Source organism: Coturnix japonica, chromosome 2 (assembly GCF_001577835.2).
Source record: "Coturnix japonica isolate 7356 chromosome 2, Coturnix japonica 2.1, whole genome shotgun sequence".
NCBI lineage: Eukaryota > Metazoa > Chordata > Aves > Galliformes > Phasianidae > Coturnix > Coturnix japonica.
This window is the reverse complement of record NC_029517.1, coordinates 16,529,797-16,551,016: the sequence shown is the minus strand read 5'-3', so window position 1 is coordinate 16,551,016 and position 21,220 is coordinate 16,529,797. Positions and strand designations below refer to the sequence as shown.

The 21,220-nt window shown below is 38.1% G+C and overlaps 1 protein-coding gene across 4 annotated transcripts in view; it reads right to left on the bottom strand.

Annotated features, from left to right (window-relative positions):
- Positions 1-21,220, bottom strand: part of NEBL (nebulette) — a 234,205-nt gene that overhangs the window by 115,111 nt on the left and 97,874 nt on the right. For 2 of the 4 annotated variants that reach the window (XM_032443071.1, XM_015853339.1), the window contains exon 4: positions 8,919-9,026. In XM_032443071.1, coding sequence (XP_032298962.1) covers positions 8,919-9,026 — 108 coding nt within the window. Of the gene's footprint in view, positions 1-4,011; positions 4,113-6,582; positions 6,687-6,754; positions 6,985-8,918; positions 9,027-21,220 lie in introns of those variants that run through there. The other 2 variants (XM_032443070.1, XM_032443069.1) reach the window with 2 other exon arrangements.

The window sequence follows — 21,220 nt, the reverse complement described above, 5'->3', positions numbered from 1 at the left end:
ACTTGTCTTCATTACAGACATTTTGTTATTGCTGTTGCATACACTACAAAGCAGTATATGTGCTAGTCAATACTGGAGCGAAATGGGAAAAGAGATTAACTGTCAGTTGTATGCTTACACTTACATAGCTGTTTTAGACTTCAATTAGGATGTTCAGAGTTTTTAGTAAGTACATATCAGTGTAAGGTTTTACTTCTGCATCTGCTGACAAGAAACAGTAATTGCCATGGATTAAAATGAAATTCATTAAACACTGTATCATATATTTGAAGATTATTTAATTATTTCTTAAATTGCTGGTGTTTGTCATAAGAAACTTGCCTTGCTATTTAATCTGAATATTACATAATAAAGAGAAGGTGAAACAAACCAGATACTTCTTTTTTATTCTTATTTTAGCCAGAAAAAGCCCAAGAAGTATTCTTCTAAATTAGATCAAATGTTTTGATCATAATGAAAGAGACCATTCTAAATTAAAGTGTACCTTATATAAAGCATCAACTCAAACACAGGTGTAATCAATACAGGTTTATCAATATGAAAGTAACGTTTATTAGTGCCAGTGACATAAATGAATACAATGACTTTGGTTCTGAAGTTGAATGACACAGTTCTAACACAAACATCCATTATAATTATTTCTCTGTAATGCTTACCTTTGTTGTTATTTTCTAAAGAGAAAATATACAAGAACATCTCTATCAACATATTTAGATTACCATTTGATTCAATTTCCCTTAAAGTCTACAGGTTTGCAACCAATTTACAACTAGCATTCATTTCTCATGCATGAGTTGACCGATTTAAACAGTACAATAAATCCAAATCTTTAGGGATATCTCTAGATGGCTTGTTTTATTTCCACTACGCAACTCATTTTATATTGTCAATATAGTGAGCATGGTTACAGTCATTCTGACAAATTTATTTATTGCAATTAGAATCAAAAAGACTATTCTATTCTCTGTTGGAACATCACTAAAAACTTTTAGAAACTTTAACATTTGTTTTTAACTTCAGAAAAGCTCGACAGCTTTTGCAGCCACTTAATTTCAAATGAAAACAGTGATACAGAAGAAAATAAGGAATATTTACATTAATTTCTTCTATTAAAAAGACTTTGGAAATCTAGAGAAAAAATAATAATAAAGCATAACTATCCATAAAAAAAAAAAAAACCTTAATTTTTAAAAAGAGTGAAATTGGTTTTTTTCTGATTGAATCTAAGAATAAAGCCAGTTGGAATAAGATTATTTAAAAAGCACCTACATGGGTGTCACATCTGCTTCCTTCAACTACCACAGATCCATTTAAGCTAAAATATTTCCCCTTACGTCTCTAAGGACAGCTTCAGCCTCACAGTTGAGAGGGTTCTTTAGCAGTTATCACTGCTCGCTATTGGGCTGCTGAAAGAGATCCTTCCCCAGCAGAAATTGTTCCAAGGTCACATGCCATTCAAGTCCAAACACTCAGCTCTGACAGACAAGCAGTTCCATTTTAGACAATCTGTTCATACAGAGGTTTTTTTCATATATTCATTGCTTACCAGAAGCTCACCATACATTTGGGTTTAATATTTCAATGGACTTACCCAAACACCCATCTGAATTTACGCACCTAATGCTTTTACAGGCAGTATGGTATATAATAGGTCCAACTATCCACCAATGACCATTATAAATTCCTGCTTTTAACACTAACAGCTTTTCCAAATACAGTTGCCTCTCTTGGGCACGATTCTGTTTTCCAGCTACTCACTGGTAAAAATCCTTCCATTCTCTCTGTTGAAGAGTTATGCATCTTTCCAGCTGTGTAATAAAATAAGTCATCTTTTAACATGATACATTCTAAAGCTTTTCCTGCTCTGGACCAGGTAGCTGATCTTCAGCAGAAGAGCATCACCCCGTTATGGATGGATACTGGCTTTACTACACCCATGAAATGTGACTTAATGTGACTGACGCTTACAAATTTTCCTGTACTTAAGTTTGCTGTTATTCAATTCTACTTGTACTGACAGATCCTTACAAAATGACTGTAGTGAGTAGCTGACCATCCAAAAAGTATTCTTCGCCTTTGCATTTCAGAGTCAAAAAAATTACTTTTTTTCACCACATGTTTGGATTTATTGTCATACACATTACAGGGATTAAGAAAACTGGGAGATGACCAACAAAGAGTACCTGGAAAGGGCATGGGGACAGTGCAAGAAGTCAGCATCACTCTAGTTGGGGGAAGTTCTTCACTAGGAGAGTGGTTAGGCCCTGGAACAGGCTGCCCAGGGAGATTGTGGATGCCCCGTCCTTGGAGGTGTTCAAGACCAGGTTGGACGGGGCCCTGGGCAACCTGATCTAGTAAAGGTGTATGTTTGGTGGCCCTGCCAGGCAGGGGGGTTGGAACTACATGATCCTTGAGGTCCCTTCCAACCCAGGTCATTCTGTGATTCTGTGATTCTGTGAGAGTGCAACAGGATCATACTGCTCTGGATTCTCAATGATTACCTCCTTTCCAGTAAACAGCTGTAAAATTCCTTAGCAATGGTGTGCCTTCCTCTGCTTCTAATGGACAGCCAACATAGCAGGCAAGGGTTTACTCAGGGTACCACTTACTGGTTATGTGTGAAAACTTCAATCTCTATGGTTTTGTTCTTTATGTAAATAAGAGCTACATAAAAGAGGATTCCAACACCTTCACACTTCTTAAAACATACCTAAAATAATTTGATTCCATACAGTAAAGAAGCGAGAAAGAAGCTTTAAGGAGAAGTCCAGAAGGAAGTTACTGGTTATTCTCACAGGAACAATTCATGGTTTAAATGATATTGTCCAGCACAGTAAAAATATAATAAATGAAAAGTATTACAAGGCTGAATGCTTGTTGACTATTCTACATGGAGATCAAAGCAAGAAAAAGTGAAGAGAGCAACAGGTCATTATGTAATTTGATTTTCTACTGAAAATGTAGGAAAATAATTCATGTATAAAGGAGCTAATTTAACATAGTATTTTCCTAACTTCAATAATATTTTAACAATGATCATTAATGAAAGGTTTTTCATAGAATCATAGAATCTTTAAGTTGAATATACACTGATGTTTGAAAAGCATCCTCAGAGATCCCCGGCTGCTCGCTCAGCATGATTTCTATCTAAAATACTACTTACATTTCCTTACACTCATCATTTCTTAAGCATGTGTTCAGTCACCATACAAATTTCTGAAAGTTATAGAGCTGTATAAGAATCTGTTTGCAGAAAATATTCATTGTCATCTAAAATTAATGTGATTCTTTTCCTGCGTCATTTCTAAAGCATTTACTGGGACTCTGCATTTGAAGGCAGAATTATTTATACTTACTAGGAATAAAAAGTCAAAATACTTCAACACAGAAATAACAGAAAGCCAAAGGACAGTGGGCTTCTCAGAATCTCCATTTGTATGCATCTACAAAAAGCAAGCCTAGAAGGGGAACCCAGGACTGCAACAAGGCCCGAAACGACTCTGTACATGTATGCTTTTACTGCACAAGAACACAGCACAAGCTCCATCTCCTTACAGAGTTACACTTATATTAGGAATAGGAATTACATATTCAACCTCCTACCTTCCAACCAGAAAAAAAAATATGATTGAATGCAAGTGTTATTTGTTTTATTACATAAGTTACATGCAGTGCATTCAAAGTGCAGTTGTATGGAATTAAACCTACAGCACACCATGTAATTAATAGATCTTGGAGCTACATTAAACTGCCAATGGAAGAAGACAATCAGCACCATCATGAGCTGAGACTTGCACATCTGCTACAGTGCAGTTCATAAACTGCTACTCTTGTTATGCAACAAGATATAGTTGTTGTATATGATTATATGCATATTTTATGAACAAAACAACTAAAATCGTGCTAAGTTATATAGAGACAGTCTGATCAGTGTGAATCACTTCAGAAGCAATGAAAATCCCAGCACTGACTAGAATTAAGCTCTTTTTATATGTAGTTTAACATGCTTACCCAGTCTCTTGGTTGATGTGCCATGGCTGGTTTTGTGAAATGTAGACATCCACGCTGCAATCAATTTTTCTTGTTTCCTTTCATGCTACTCTTCTCCTTCCCTTGAGTCAATGGAGGAAAAAAAGCCCTTAGAGACAAGTTTCTGCAGGCATTAAACCATGAATACTACAAATGAAACTCCAGACCTTGTTCTTAGCATCTTCTGCTAGTCTTATCTACAATCTGTTTTGGCAGTTTGAGAGTCTTATGTTTGAGCAAGTAAACAGGTTGGTCAATACATTCCAAAAATGGAGCTACATCTCAGTATCTGTTAGGGCCAATTTCTAATTACAGACATGCAGATGTGAGCAAGCACAGTAGTAATATGATTTTAATTCCTCCTTTGGTTTTATACATATGTATATGTATCTACACATATTTGCATGTCTATTTGAACCATATCTGAGGCCATGCCCAATTTTTTTTCTTCATGTCTCTTTTCCAAAAAAGAAAGATTTTTGGTCCTCTGTCACCCTCTCTTGAATCCATATAAATTCCACTGAAGGCAGTTAATGCTTAATATAAAAAAAAAAAATAAAAGAACAAAATTAATTAATTAATTAAGCACGCAACATTTCAAATTCAAAGACACTGAATATGTAGCACTGTAGCCTCTCATATTCAAATTTAAGAATTTTACAAGATTTTAATTTGCAAAATTCTACTGAACATCACCAAAACACAAATACCTAAGAAAAATGCAGTTTTATATTACAATTCAATTATATTTGAATGAAGTGTTGTAAATTATTTCCATACAAATCATCAAAGAGTTCTGTTAATTTATTCCTTGGAATTAGTGTGTCTAAATAAAACTAGTTGGCTGTATTTGCAGCTGTAACAAAATCAGTTGTACTTTGGTTCACTAACATCAATGCAGAGCTCATCTCCTTCTACAAAGAGGAATGATAAAATTATCTTCTCTTTGCTAATAACCTTCCTTCTTCCTTCTTCACATAAGGTCTTAACCAAAGTGGGATACCTCAGAAACATGCTTTGTAAACCAAATCTGATCAAATTTTACGTATCATTTATACCTGCTGGAAACAGAGTCACTTACATTTAAAGGAATTGCAAGACTACTTTTTGCAAGCCCTCATATGGAAGAAGTGCATAGAAATAAGCTGCTACTTGCTCCCACATGATTTAAGGCCATATTAGCATGAAAGTGGAAGTGAGAAAGGCCTACACAGGGACTCAGTGTAATGAGGACAACCCCTGTGCTTCCAGTCACACAGTCTAGCAATAAGACTGCTATTCAAGAACCAGCTTCACATCACCTGGACCTTTGCTTTGCTATACACTTCACAGAGATTTACCAGGAACAGATTTAAGATTTTATCACAAAGGATAAAACATGCTTCAAAGCAAACAGCTAGACATAAAAGTATAATAAGTTGCAGCTCATTACAGCAAACTGTTCTAAGAGTTTAATTTCCCCAAAGGAAAGATTATTAGATTGAGCGCCTACTTCTTCATTTAGCCATGTGTTATGAGTGATCAATAAATAGATTTTTGCCATCTTTAATTATTCTGTTCTTTTACCACCTTAACCTGAAAGATCAGTTTACAGTTATAGCCTATTGGCAAAATCACCAATCAAAACACATATTGTGGTGGTGTTTTTTTTTTTAATTTTGAGAACACTTGCATTCAGAATGAAAATCCTCTCTCAACGTTCTAAATGAAGAAATAATACAACAAGGTCTTTAACAAAGTTAACCCATTTCTCGGCATGAACAGCATAAATTTTGTTTGTATTAACATGCTAATGTTTTGTTTGTATTCAATGCCAAGAAACTTCATTTGCAGCAGAAGTGATGAAAACCTTACATTTGAAATAACTGAGAAAAAAAAAAAAAAGTAAGTTATATGCATTTCCACATACATTAATTAATATAATGCCATAGAAAGGCTGCTGGAAGTCCTACAGACTCATCACTAAAAAAAGCCGCTCAGTTTATGTAGCATTCTCAACATCAATCTAGAGTAGCGTGCTTGTATGCCTGGCTTACACCTTTCAAGCTAGCTCAGTACTAAGAAGGTGCAACAGTTGTAGTTTGCAGCAGCTGATCCTGAAAGTCCCAGAGAGGCTTTGTGATTCTAACAAGCACGCTATACATCTACAGAATTAGGCTTCTAATGCTAAAATAATAAGAAACATGAGAGTACGTTTGTTGTTTTTTTTACCAATAAATCCCATTCTGTTTCAGATATATTCACCACACTATGAAACAAATTCCATTAGTTTGGTCTAAGTCTTCAGAAGTAATGCTGCCGGTGGCAAAACAGCAACTGAACTCCAACCTCCATCCATCAATCCACCCTCCTCCCACTCCCCCTGCTCTCTTTTCTCTCATAGGGTTTATATTGATAGCATAAAATATTCTTTCAAACATCAGTGCACTATGTTAATTTTAAACTACCTTTCAAAAGTTATTATTAAGGCAAAAGACAATATTTTACAAAGATTTCCACTAGATAATACCTATAATTGCTATTTATCTTCATCAAAAATAGCTATGCACTTACCCCTTCAAGGAAGCAGTTACAATTTTGTTTCAAATAGGCTCTTTGAGAACTTTCTAATACTTCAAGATGAAATCAAAACAAAACTGAAAATTAAATATATATACATATTAGCATTCTTCCATTTTGCTACATATAAAGAGTAAAATTATTTAAAAGTTATTAAAGAGCTTACCTTTCAGTGTCTTGTACCCTTATTTAGATCCTCAGTCCATGATGTATACTGTTTATCTGCTAAATATAAAGACTACTCTGGGTGGAATGCATTTCTATAATAGAGGAGTTTGCTAATTAGATTCAAGATGTGGCCAATGCAGAATTATCTTTCTTGGATGTAAGGCTATAAATCAAATGAGATTAATTTAAAGAAATGTAAATGAAATGCTATTTCCTTTATAATGCACATTTTAAAATTCCTCTTTATCTAGATTAATTATTTCTAATAGAGTCCATGATGTAAAATCTGTGTCACCTAACCACATCAAGAAAATAAAACAACTGTCTTAAGACTGGAAGGAACAAATCTGCATTATTAAGTCTGGGGTAGTTAGGAATGAAGAGACAGGAGCTGTACATAAAAAGAGGAAAAAAATAAATCAGTTTTTGCCTTTAGAAAGAGATTTCTGAGTGTGAAAAGGCAGATAAATATGTTTGTTTCTAGCACCAGACAGCATTATACATTATGTAATAAGGTCTTCTGCTAGAAGAGTAAACCCCTTATCTCAATCCAAAATAGAGCTGAGAAGGAAACTTTTTTCCCATCTCACAAAACATCCTGAATATGACTTTAATTTTCCAGATTTCAACAATGGAAAACCCAATTTGATTTGAACAAGAGTACGCAAGTGAGCTTTGTCATACCATCCTACATTCTGATGTTGAAGGTACTAGGCTGAGAAGATCTAAATCAAATTTCTTGGTTTGACAACATCCAAAAATGAATACCATAGGCCTGCTGGTATAGGCCTAGGGTACCCCACTCGGCCTTTCCTAACAGAGCAGCTCCACACAAGGGATTAAGCATTTGAGCGCTACTCGTTTCATCTCCTTGATGTGTTCCAGAACTACCCCACACTAAAGAATCAGCCTTGCTTGAAGAAGCTATGTAGGTCATGAGAGGACCTAAGTTAAGATCCGTGTCTGAATAAAAACGCAGCTGACTAAAACCAGGGACTCACTGAAGTTTCCCAGATCCCAGACTGAAGTCTTAATGGCCTCGCTTTTTGGCACTCTGAAGGATGCATCCTTCTGTCTCACAGATCAGAAATTTCAGTTGGCCCCAACATTAACATAAGATACAAGCTTATCTGCCCACAGGATCATGTGCACAGCTCTTAAATTAACTACCCTCTCAAATGGCCATGGCTCCAGGAAATGAAACCTCAATTTTTCACCTCAAAGACCAAGCTCTGGACATAAAAATCTTAAGTGAAGATTTCAACAAGAATGGAACATCTCCATTGCTGTGACAAATTACTTCTATTTAGTGACTTTTTTTCCAATAATTTCCAGTCTTGAAAAAATACTTCTCTTTCAAGTATAAAAAAGAAAAAAGAAAAAAAGAAAAAAAAAAAAAAAACACAGATAAAAGTTCTAGTAGAAGCAGAACAGCCCAGAGAGAAGCTAGAAAAAGCAGAAAGCTGTACACTGGTTGTTACCTGCCTTATACGTATCATAAATTGCACTATGTGTCACCCAGCCCTCTATCATGCAGTGAGTTAAGTGTGTTACAAATGAATACAGCATAAATAACATGAAATGTCTCACTCTTGAAAGCATTCTGCATTTACTTTCTAAGCCAGTGAAACATATAGTCAAGGTTATTCTATTTGCCATTCCCTTCTCGACTTGAGAACACTGCTGTGCATGTTTTTTCTTTTACAAGTCAGAATTAAAAGTTTTATTTGATTTTTGAAAGCTTCATCTTGCAGGCTAAGATTCGACAGACCCTGCTAAAAAAAGAAAAATCACTTGATAGTTTATGTAATTTATATGAGCTTAAATCTAAATCAAAGGTACAAAACTATTTTTATTTCCCAGCAGATTATTAAAAAATTAAAATTAAAATAAATTTTTTTTTTAAAAGTATAAAAGCATTTTGGTATAGAAAGTACTTTGAGCACACTTGATGAAAACTGGAAAGGTGAACACACATTGCCAATGTGCTGTACAAGTCCATGGTATAAAGTTGCGCACACTTCAAAATCTAGCATACACAAATCACTCACCAAAATCAGATTCTTCACTCTCACAGACTGCATCAGAAACATCAACAAACACTCCTTTTCTTAGACATACTATTTCTCCACCTCCAACCACTTGAGGTGGCAGTCACATACATTACTGATTTGTTCCTGAGTCCTTTTCAGTCTTTGTAACTCGGGCGTATCGGTCACAATACTGAACCCTCTTCCTTTGCTTTCTTCAAAGTCTCTTTTGTATTTTACCTACAGAACAGAAAATATAGAACAGGGTTGTTTTTATTTTCCACACAGTATGCCCCTAGCAAGTGGTATTTTTTTTTCTTACCATAAAAAAGTATACGGTTTTCAAACCTTAAAGGGAAAGCCTTCCCTCATCCAAGAGCAGAGACAGACAGCAACTGGGCAAAATTTCCTACTGCTGAAGCAATCACCCCCTGAGGTTCTAAGAAGACTTATCTCCACACGTACTGCAACTACAGAGAGATCTCTCATTCTCAAAGCAGTAACTACAGAACACTGGATACCAACATAGCACCAAGCAAGTACTTACTCTCATACACAAAAAATAGCTATCACTAAATTTGTAGTCTTCTACCATACAGTTTCACATTTCAGACTCTCTTCATAATGATTTCACCATCCTCTTCTCCAGTTGAAACATAAATCACATGTTTAAAAAAAAACCTGCTGCATGAAAAGAGTATTTAGGAGATTGCAAAGTAAAACATTCTTAAGTTCAGAAGTTAAAAAATAGTTGCCCATACAAGCTAAATTTGTCCCTCTGGTACAAATACGCTGTGATTTTTACTTTAATCGAGTAATCACATGTTATCCTTTGACAGGTCCCCTTCTTTATTCTGTCCACAGCAGAGATCATTCTATACATGGTCGTACCATTTTTTGTACCTGACCAATCAAATCCTACTGCCAAGGTAGGGATATTACTTTCCTCAGGAGTTTTTCTACATCTTTCATCAGTCATTAACCTTCTTATCACATCTTGGAAAGTAGGAATGACATTATCTGCACGTCACCTACAACAACAATAGTCTCAGGGTATCCAATTTCAGAATCCTAAAACTTGAGTAAGTTCGAGTCAAAGACTTAAGTTACGTGTATGAATATCCAGCATTTCTGCAAATCAGTTCCAGACATCTCAATTTCAACGTGAAGAAACAAGATAAAATATGAAAAATCTTGAACTACTGTTGAGACACAAGGAAAAATATATATATATATACGCATAAGAGTTAAAACATCTTTCTCTCCATGGCTGAATTCAACTACTTTATCCATAACCACTTCCTTTGCTTCCTATGCCCCTGCTTTATTTGCTTCAAAGTTTGCAACACTCGGCAGAGCTGTTCCATGAAAAGCAGCGTTCTCTATGCAACTGATACCCAGATTACCTGCTGATTGTGCACCAAACCCTTTGTTCAGGGTTGGTTTCATCTTATTTGACCATCTAGCATTTAAGATTATGATGGTGATACACAGGGAAAAAGTACTCCTAGATCACAAAAGTAAAGCCTCACAAAGCTATATAGTACAGTTTGTCCTGCCCATTCCAACTCCAGATGCATTTTAGCAACCTTTGTATTTTCTCTAAATGCAGTTTTAATGTATATAATTTTCATTAGGAAAAATTCTAACATGGCATTCTTGAAAGTCAAGATTATACAAATATACACAGACCCACACAGCATTGTATTAAACGATCACAGCAACAAAGGAACATTTCTCCTGCGTTCTACCTCCACAGCATGGGAGTCCAACCTTTTGGCTTGCCTAGGCTGCATGAAGAGGAATTGTTATGAGCCACATATAAAATATGTGGCATAGATGATGTACATAAGTAACAAAATGTTTTTAAACATATTTCTAGTAAAACACTTTTTTTAAAAAAGCAATAAAAACATAAAACATGACTGAATTTTTTAGTTGAATATGTGACTGCATGGATACACACTCCATTTGAAAATTCACAGGTAATGTCGTTACACGTTGACTGAAAATGGATTTGCAAATATATCAAGAAATTGATTTTTTCAACAATCTAGAAACCTGTCCTCAAATTCCTTAGTCAAAACACCAAGCAGAGCTGCACAAGTTTCACTGCTCACAGGACTGTGTCTAGCCAATGTATCAACATGCATAAAATCACATGCCTTATTGGAAGCCATCACACCCTGCACCCTGCCTGCAGGCCAGCTCTAGCCTGGCAGTGCCGATCACACACAATGAGTGGCTGTAGGCCATGGCTGAGCTTCCAGGGCCAGGCTGGGCTGCTCAGAAAGCAGAGCCACCATCATAATGGCGCAGGGCAGCAACGGCTGCAGGGCAGGCCAGGCTCGATGGTTGGATGTGCCAGTACTACAGCTGGCTGAAATTCATACACACATCATACACAAAAGGTTTATTCCATCTCAGAAATCTTTGACTGATCAGCCCTAAACACTAAGACAACAAAGAAGTTCAAGAAAAAAAAGTGTCAAGAATTTTCACTAGGGGAATAAAAGTCTGTCTTAGTGTCAGCCTTGGAAAAAGTTGAACATTCTGCATAAAAATTCCAATTAGGATCTGAGACAGACCACTGACATGGAAATGTTCAGTCTTATTGCTTAAAGTTCAGCAGAATTATAAGCAACTGAAAACAACATCCTACAATGGGAAATGGGCTCAGCCTTGCCTGGAAGGGAGACTACCTACTGTACAAAAGGGCATTTCCTGTTATTTGTTCTCAATGTACTGGCCTTTAATTTCAAAGGACCTTTATTCATCTTGTAAAGGTACACCAAAAGAAAACTGGGAGGGAATTAGGCAGATTTAACTTCAACTTAATTTAGTTCTCTGGATTGAAAGGATTTATCTCTTAATAAATCGCTCCATAGGTGTAAGGTGTAATATATATATATAGTATGGTATATATATAGGTGTAATATATCCTTCAGAACGGCTACTCGGAAATCATTAAAAATGTAAATTATTTAAGATGTCAGCAGAGTTAATATACACATCATTGGGATCTTCTAGCTTCAAAATGTGGTACTGAGTTACAAAAATCTCAGAGAAACATAATGGTTCATTAAGACCACAGTTCAGTGAAATATAATTACTAAAACCAGTGGTTGCTGTAAATTCAAAAGAGCAAAACCTCTTTAAGTTTCCAGAAAATATAAAATAATAAAATGTCATCCATCGCTTAGAACTTGGATCCAGAAATTCCTAATCAGTATCAAAAGTAGATACAGATGAAAAGGGGAAAAAACAACTGCTGACTGACTTCAAATTCTAGATAATTTTTAAAATATTAGTTTTAATAAAGAAAAAATAGATGCGCCTAAAAAACAGATCTTTGTTACCCCATAATCAGGGGCTAAAATGCAGCTTAATTGCTCTAAGCCATTTTAAGTAGAAATAGATGTAAATATTGCTATAATTAGCAACGTCAGTAATTGGAATTGTTGAAATTCAGTTTTGAAATGGACATGTCTGTAATCTCTAATGATAGTATCATAAATCCAGCCATTTCCTACAAAGCTGCATTTTAGCAACTCATTACCAAACTCCCAGCCAGTGGTTTTATAATGCCTCCCTCATGGCTCCAAAATTCAGAGCCATCTAACAAATGCAGAGTACCTTCAGCAGTGAGTGCCCTGAAAAATTGATCCTTTGAGAAACTATGTGTGGCATAAACATTAGAAATAAAACAGTAATAAATCATCATGAATGAAAAGGTTTAAAGTGAAAATACTTCATGAGAAATAACTCTGCACAGACCCACGGTGAAAGGACTAAGCGATCCAGCAGATCTTTAACAAATCTTACTTAAATCCATGACACTGGGAAGATACCTTTGAAAGGCTCAAAGATAGGACTGTATGTAAGTCCATTTATGAAGTCAGCATGAAACAGCCAAGGACACAGGGTCTGCCTTCTTACTTTGCACATAAAATCTCATGTTGGTGAAAGTGCTGCTCAGTATGCTCCGTATTTGGCAGCAAAGTCACACGTTAAAAAAACAAGATTATTTTTCCTTGGGAAATGTACATTGAAAATATAAATGAAGCCTCAAAGATTGTCCCAGTCTTGAATGAAGGAAGAGGAAGAATATAGGTAAGGGAGGCTGAGGGCCCTTTTTTGGGGGATGGCTCCTCCATGCCATTTTGCTTGCCAGAGAGATAGGCTGCCCATTGGGCACAAGGACTGCCTTCCACCTCCCACCACCACCACACCTTGTTCTCCAGCCTCCTCATCCTATGCTGAACAACACTCCCATCATCACAGTCACCATTAGAGGTTTCCCAATGTCACAGTAGTCACTGCAGTCCCACCCTCTGCCATGAGCCCTATAAAAGCACCTGCACCTGGCCCAGCTCACAGAGCCACCAGATCTCTCACAATATCCAACCATGCTTGGAATCAAGAGAACCTGGAGTAATAGTTGCCCACTTTTATGGAGGAAGGAAGAGACTGGGTCTGCAGAACCAAAGAGGCTGAGGAGGCACACAGAGGAGAAAAGTGAAGGAGGAAGAGTGCTCATGATCTTTGAGCAGCTGGCGCTGTGACCACTGCTGTGGGGCCCATGGAGGTAGATCCACCTGCATGGTGGCATGGCAGAACACCATTTTGCCCTGGCTCCCATCAGTATAGTCACAGTAGCGCTGTCAAAGATCCAGGTGCACAGCTCCCTATTCATTGTGCAGCCTTCGGGCTAAAATTAGCCGGGAGGCCTCCCATTAGCTTCTAGCAGGCTTACCTGCAGGATGGCTTTCAGTTCCATCCCCAGTTCTCACCTCTCTGGAAGAGGTGGCATATCTTCTGCATGGATTCCCAAGGAAGTGTGCAAATGTGGACGTATTTTTCTTTTGAACACTGCACTGGGGCAAGAGGTGGCTCCCCTCAGAGAGCTACTATGGACATTGAGTCCTGGAGGTAGGGGAGTTGTCTCAGCCTGAGGATGAGAAGGCTACTCAGCAGGTGCTTGAAGACAGAGTCAGATTCCCTGTGGTACTGAACAAAGAACAGCTGCAGATCAATGAAGAAGTTAGAAAGAGCTGTTCCTTTGGAGAAGACACAAAAACAGTGGACAGAGCTCATATAACATGCAGATCATGAACATGAATTCAGAAGAGAGTGGTGTAAGGCCCAGGGGAGTCCATCAAATAGAGAAAGGTGTATGGCCAAGGCACACCAGTTATCCAGAGAACAGCAAGTGGCCCAGCTGCATCTGTCCATCAGAGGACATGAAGCCCATAGATGTGAATCCACCATGAGATGAAGAACTGATGGAAGTGGATCTACCTATGATAGACATGAATTGACAATGCCCCCAGCATACTTTGGCTCTCTGTCACAACATCAGAGCAATAGCACCAGTGTCTACATCTGCACACTATCCGCATCATAGCCTCTGCTATCACCATTAACTTGAACACAGTCCAAGCAGTCACAACACCTATCCCTGACTGAGCTAAAGAAGCATTTGGACAACACTCTCAGAAATAAGGCTTGGACTTTGGGTGGTTCCGTGCAGAGACAAAAATTTATTATTTTTGTGGGTCCCTTCCAACTCAGCATATTCTATGGTTTTATGATTATTCTCTTTTGCTTCTTGGCACCTACCCTAAGTCCAGAATCATTTACAATAACGAAAGCACATACCTACTCCAAAACCACTACACAAACAAAAAAGACAGAGTAGGAATTCAGTATAGTGGATCCTCATGCTCTCACCATCACTGGAACTGTCACTAATGCAGATCTCAGAAACTTTTTAATCCATCTATACATCAAAAGATTATTCAGTCACTCCAAACAAATATTAAATCCCAAAAAGCCTAGGCAATGTCAGAGTTGCTTTCCTCTACAGATGGTTCTTCACAACCTTGTATGCATCAGTTAGCTACACGGATAATCTGCTCCAAAACTACTCCACAGCCCCCAGAATGGCATCACCACACCTGAAGTGGGGCAAGAAAGCAGCCAAGACGTAACACAAGTTGGAATGGAGGATGGGTCTCATACCCCAAGTTCTCCCAAGAGGAACATTCACAGTCGTCTGTCTCTACCATACCCCAGCTATTTATGCATTTGTTTAGGTGTGTCGTGTTTGAGGCTTGCCCAGAGCCATCTGCTCCTTCTGTGCCCAGCACACATAAGTACTTCCCAAAGGTCACCATCTGCTGTGCGCTGGTGTTTGCAGACAGGCAGGAAACACTCTCCAACAGTACAGGAGCTGGAGACACATATTGACAAGAATACCTCTGTCTAAATGTGCTTCTTCCATATAGCACCTAAGTTTCTGGTTTTACCTTGATTTATCTTGCTTCCTACAAACTTAATGGCAAGACAGAGAAAATAAATCAGGTTTTATGAACATGACCAGAAAACGTTTACAGGTAATCCAAATGTAAAGAGCGTTTCCCAGCTGTGTCAGTGAGACTTTATTTTAGTTGAATGATCTGTAACATTATCTTGTCTGACAAAGATAGGTTTCAGTGTTCACATCTCCTGTCTTCTAACACTGTCCATAGACTAAATCCATTCACCTCATGCTAACATCAGGGGAACATTTAAGTCCTCTCTAAGACCTCAACATCTGGTACTCAGCCTGCCTGAGAACCGTTCCTTCTCATGGCAGTAAAACATTGGTATCTGGTTAGAGCAATTGTCCACTGCAAATCTAGCAGCTGGAAAGCAGGAAGTGGGAATTACCCACAGGGCAGGCTAAGTTGTCCTTAATGTTTTTATATGAACTGGAAACTAAGGTCAAGTATTTCTTACATCAGTCAAGGGGCCACAAGCACAAAAAGGCCACCGTTGAGTGCTGCTGGAAGGAGGGATTACAGAGTGAAGTACTTCATCCCCCCAGTCCTTTAGTTTTACTGTCCTTAGTTAGAGGAATCTGTGTTAAAAATGAGAAAAGCTGTAAGTAAAACAAAACAAAAAAATTGGCAATTGTTCCCAAGAGTTGTTAGAATGCACATACGCATTTTAGAAATTTTCCTTTTAATACAGTTAGAAAAGCAGCTTTCACAACTCACAGCTTTAAACGTTTGCTGTAATAGTTGAAACTTCTTGTGAGAAAAAGGCTTATTGGTAAATGTTATATTAAATCTGAAACAGCTAGCACAACACTACAGAAAGCATTTGCAGTCATACAGAGTGAGGAAGCTTCAAGTGCCATCGCTAGCATTAAACGTGTATCTTTCTATGGACATCATTCAAAAACTGGGCAAGTCCTTCAGTGGTGTCCCATAGGCTATGCCTGAGCATGTCTCCAGCTGCTTGTATATCTCTCTACTATACTTCACCAAGGACCTTCACAGTGCATGAGGGAGCTACATCTGACAAGTATCTTGGACTCGATGTCAGTACATTTAAAACATTGGATGGGAGTAAATTAAAATGTATAAATAGCAATTCTGCAGATAATGTCTCTGTAATGTGGTCTCTTTATGCTTCAGACAGTGAGACTGGCTCACAGTAAAAGCAAAGGCAGAAGAGTTCCAGACTGAGATGTGTGGAGACAGGAAATTGAAGGCACTGAGAGATCAGCAATTTCAGAATGAGAAAAAGATTGAGCCCACGGTTTGGATATATTGCAACAGCATGCGAACAGTAGCTGGGATCCAAGTCAAATTACCACTGACAAGAGGGCAGTCTGAGACTGCTTCTGTAGACTTACATCCAAACAAGTCATTTATGTTCTACTCCATCACGTTTTTTCCACTGAAACAGTATGGGTACTTCAACCCAAGAAATTATTTAAATGCCACTAAGTGTATTTCTGCAGTGACTTGCACCTTGTTTTGCAAATGGGCAAAGCAGAGGTCATATCCTTTCCTATTAAAATAGAGCATTAATGTTCTCCAAAGTCTGCAGACATAGGAAAGCTGCATAAAGAACGAGCCAGTGGCAGATCAAGCTGTTTTCCACTGAATTCCATCAGCAATTATCTTCCATTCAATTTGTGAAAGAAACCTTAAATCTAGCATTTTGGAAGCAGTAATGAGTTCCATGCAGAACTACAGCTGCAGTTTCACTGCAGAGGGAGAGATGAGGCAGCAACCTTTAGGAGAGATAAATATTGTCAGATCTTCCATCCACTCCCTATCACTCCATATATTCTGTGTTTGAACTAGTTTATCTCTAAGGAACAGAAGCCTGAGGAGGTGAAGAATTTCCTACTGTGGCGCAGTGGAGGTAGTGCTGCCTTTGCTATATTTCATCACCAGGCAGAAAATGAAAGATTGATATTTAAAATCTAAATGCAACTTGATAAATTGAATTAAATTTTAATAATCTCCTCAAAAACAAAACTTGTGAACTTCTTTAAGTCATGATCAGATAATAATAATTATAATAATCATCATCCAATTATCACATGTAAAGGGAACAATAAAAAACATTTTTAATGCTACAAATATAGGTGTTTTTTTAATCCTGCAATATTCTGTTAGTACCAGATTCTGAACTAAACTTGCTGCTTTCCTCATCAGAAAGGAGAACCTCCAGGAAAACTATGAGCTCCTGAGCAGTGTGCTCTGAAGGAAGTACACAGCAAATTGCAAGCATGTGCGAGTCTGCTTTGCTCACCCTCCAGGGTGGGCAGAAAATGCATAACTGCTGGCTTGGTAGGGCATCAGCACTGAGCTTGTAAGTCCTGCTGAGTAGCAGGATATGTTAGCTTGGGCTCAGAGCCACACTGAGCACGGTCACACAGCCTTTAGCTGGCTCACAGTGAGAGCCTCTGCCTGCTATGTATGAGAGAGACAACCCAAAAATGCACTTCCTCAGAAAAGTCAGGCAGCCACAACCGTGACAATTCTGGGCATAATAATAATAATAATCCATCCCTCCACACGTCCACACCCTCAAAATGAAAGAAAAAAATAATACCATCAGATAAATCTTCCAAATAATAATAGGTTGATTTGATACAAAGGCTGTAGAAAAATTTATGCAAAGAATCAAGCCAAAACTGAGCTAAAAATATGCCATTATTTGATTGACCCCAGAAGGGACATAAAGAAGGTTGACCACATAAAATTGTAATGCACACCAAGTAGGCAAGGTACAGTCATATATTACCAAAGTAACCAAAACAAACACAAACTAACAGACAGTAGAAGCCAGCACATGACGTGCAGGAAAAGAAAAAAAAAAAAAAAAAAAAGAAAGCCTGTAAAATTCTCAGGACCAACCGCCAAAAAGACACAATCTCAGAATGGCTGAGGTTGTCAGGACCCCTCTGGGTCCATCTGTCCCAACCCCTGCTCCAGCAGGAACACCCACAGTAGGGTGCCCAGGGCCTTTGACCCCTTCTGAAGGGGTCTCCAAGGAGGAGAACCCACAGCCTCTATGGGCAGTCTGTACCAGTACTCCTGCACAGCACCAAAGCGTTTCCTGGCATTCAGATGAAACTTGTTCCAGTTTGTGTCCCTGCCTTGTTCTAGGGAAAAAAAAAAAGAAAAAAAAAAAAAAAAAGGCAGAAATCCATCCAACTGGAGAGGACCAGAATGCAGCCCAGAACAAACCGCAGAGGAAACAGAGCTGAAAAAAAAAAAGCCTAGATTTGAACAACAAAGATGTATGGCACATAACAGGCATTATAGAAAATAATGAAATGTAGTGCAGTTATACCTCCTGGCCTCATCTTAATAAACTCAGGGTCACTCATGTCCATCATTCAGAGTTAATGGATCATTTGCCTTTAGGAGCTCTTACAAAAAAGTCCCTTACAAATGCTTATTCTGTCCTTTCCTGGTTACATCTTGGAAATTGATGCATCAAGTGGAAGCCTGCAGTGCAACCATAGTTGCAAGATCTATAGCTGGTGTACTCAGGGTGCCCCTTTTGCTACATTATGGACATCTCAGGCAAGCAGTTCCTCTGCCTCTGTGTAACTGAGCACAGAGAAGAGGCACTATATAAAAGTTCCATTTAACTGTAAGCAGAGTCTGAAATCGTCAGAATTTTTCTCCCCTCCAAGGTACCTTTCTGCCACTCAGTAATGAAGATAAAACCCCAAGCTACTGAAGGCGCACTAATGCTTTAGGACAAAGTTTATTTCTAAAAATTAGAAGTAAAAAGCGAAACAAAATGTGACAGCTTATAAAACCAGACTTCAATTAATGCCTGCAGCTTGGCACCCACTAAGCGATTTTGGTTAAAATCAAGATAGAACACAGCAGCAAACAGTTCTTTGAGGCTATAAATTCTCAGTTTTGTTCTTCATTTTAAAGTGAAAAGAGAAAAAACATGAATGGAAAATTGTACACTTAAGAAAGGTAGTTTTCACATCAGAAAATATATAGCAGGCGAATCAGCCATCTCTGTTTAAATTTTCATCTATTTTCAGCTCTGAATTTCAGCTATTCTTAAGAAATACCAGCTGCAGATGCAAAAAAATACACAGAAAAACTTTTTGCCCTGAGTAACATTCCAAAAACAGATATCTGTGGGGGAAACTGAAAGACTGCAAAGGTTAATCTTCATAGTGCTTGATTAGCTAAATAACACACAAAGAGAATTAACTTTCTCTAGATTTGAGACAGCCTCCTATAAATGCAAATCTAATATCTGCATCAGCAGAGTCTCAGATATTATGATAACAATAAGCAGAGCAGAACTGTGGGAAACGTGGAAAAGTCATACAACATTCTAGAGCTACAGCCACATGAACTGAGATCAGAAGATGCCAAAAACAACAAGCAAAATCACTCCTGTAACCTGATTCTAATTGCCTTTTCTGCATTTGCTCTGCTGCTGGAATCATCAGGTTTCCAGCACCTTTGAATTGTCTTTCACAATGAATCCTAATACATTCATTAACAATAAATAAATAATTAGCCAAACATACCAAACATACCAGCCAAAGAGAAATTGAAAAACAGCCTAAAAATCATCTTTTTTGTTCCCCCACAACATAAAGATACATCTAATTTCTTTTAAATCTTCACTGGGATCTTTTTCCTCTCAGCACATTTGCCCTTTCCTGGCAAGTCTGATGAGATTACCCGTCTCATTTTGGAGAACTGTATCACTGATGCAGGCAATGTCCTGCATTCACAAGGAGAATACAGGCTCATCACCCTGCCACCACCCCATGTGTCCCCATGAACACCAGGAAGCGTACTACAGTCCTGCCACTGCTGACTGGCAAAGAAACACGGGTTGGCACAGGCTACTGTGGCTATAAGAACCACATATCAAAAACTCTTAGCCACATGCTCAAGGGAAAGCAGCACAGTGAGAGCACAATAACTTGAGGACAGTTTGAACAGAGCTGATAGTAACAGCCAAATTAGGTCACTTCATCTGTAATTTATCTAAGGGAAAATGGGCAATGAAAATACAACTAAACCTTTCTTCCCTTCCCCATCAAAAATATTTGCTGCTTACTTTTACATTCCTAAAATGAGATCAGTTTATTAAAGCATTCCCTATGCAAAGAGTTCAATTTTAAGATCTTCTCTAGGAACCCCAGCTAAAGCTTGTTATAGTTAATAGGAAAATTCCTAGTAATTTCAGTTTATCTCTTAATACTGTCACTAATCCAGCGAGCTCCTCAGATTGTGATAACTGATAGGAACAGTTGGATCCTTGGACAAAAAGCAGATACTTCTGATACAGACTGCTCCATGCAATCTAATCCGCCACTCTGCTTTTGCAGTGGACAGAGAGAAACGGGTGTTTTCAGAGATCTCAGCCCATCCTGAGGAAGATATTTTAAATACCTTAAAAGCACCTTCTTCTCTTACAAAGACTAGATGCACTGCAGGGATCTAGGGACACATGAAATGAACTTCACTTATAGCCCCAACACCACCCCGCTGCACTGTCTGTACCTCGCCCATCATGCTGTATTTTTCTGGTCTGCTTCAGAGTAAATATGTGAGCAGTTTCCTAAGGCTTCAGAATTCTAGAGCTACACGTGGATGCTGCTATGCACAACTTATCATGGTGCACAATCAGTTTTCAGATGCAGAGACTATCAGCTGCAAACAGCATGGTATTTTTTTAAATTGAGAGCTGAATCACCAGATTTTTCAAGCTGTGCCTGTAGAGCAATATGTAAAACCAAACTAAAATAGTGGTTATTTATGATGTGTAAAGGAACGAGAAGGGCAAGGTACCCTTTAAATGCATCCATTATTCATTCCTACTGAATACACATGACTTCTGCTTCAAACAGCGAGGGATATGTTGTGAGAGATGCCCTTCTAATAAAAACAAGGCAGGAATGTTAGTACCAGAAGGTTCCCTGCAGGCTAAGAAGTGACAGTTGGCTGGGCTAGGATCAGAGCAAAAAGCGGGGTGAAACAGCAGGGCCTGCTTGCATAAAGAAAAAAAGCAGAAAGAAAAGGAAGGCTCCATGACATAGAGAAATGATTCCAGAAATGAAATCAAAACTTAAAATAATTATTTTT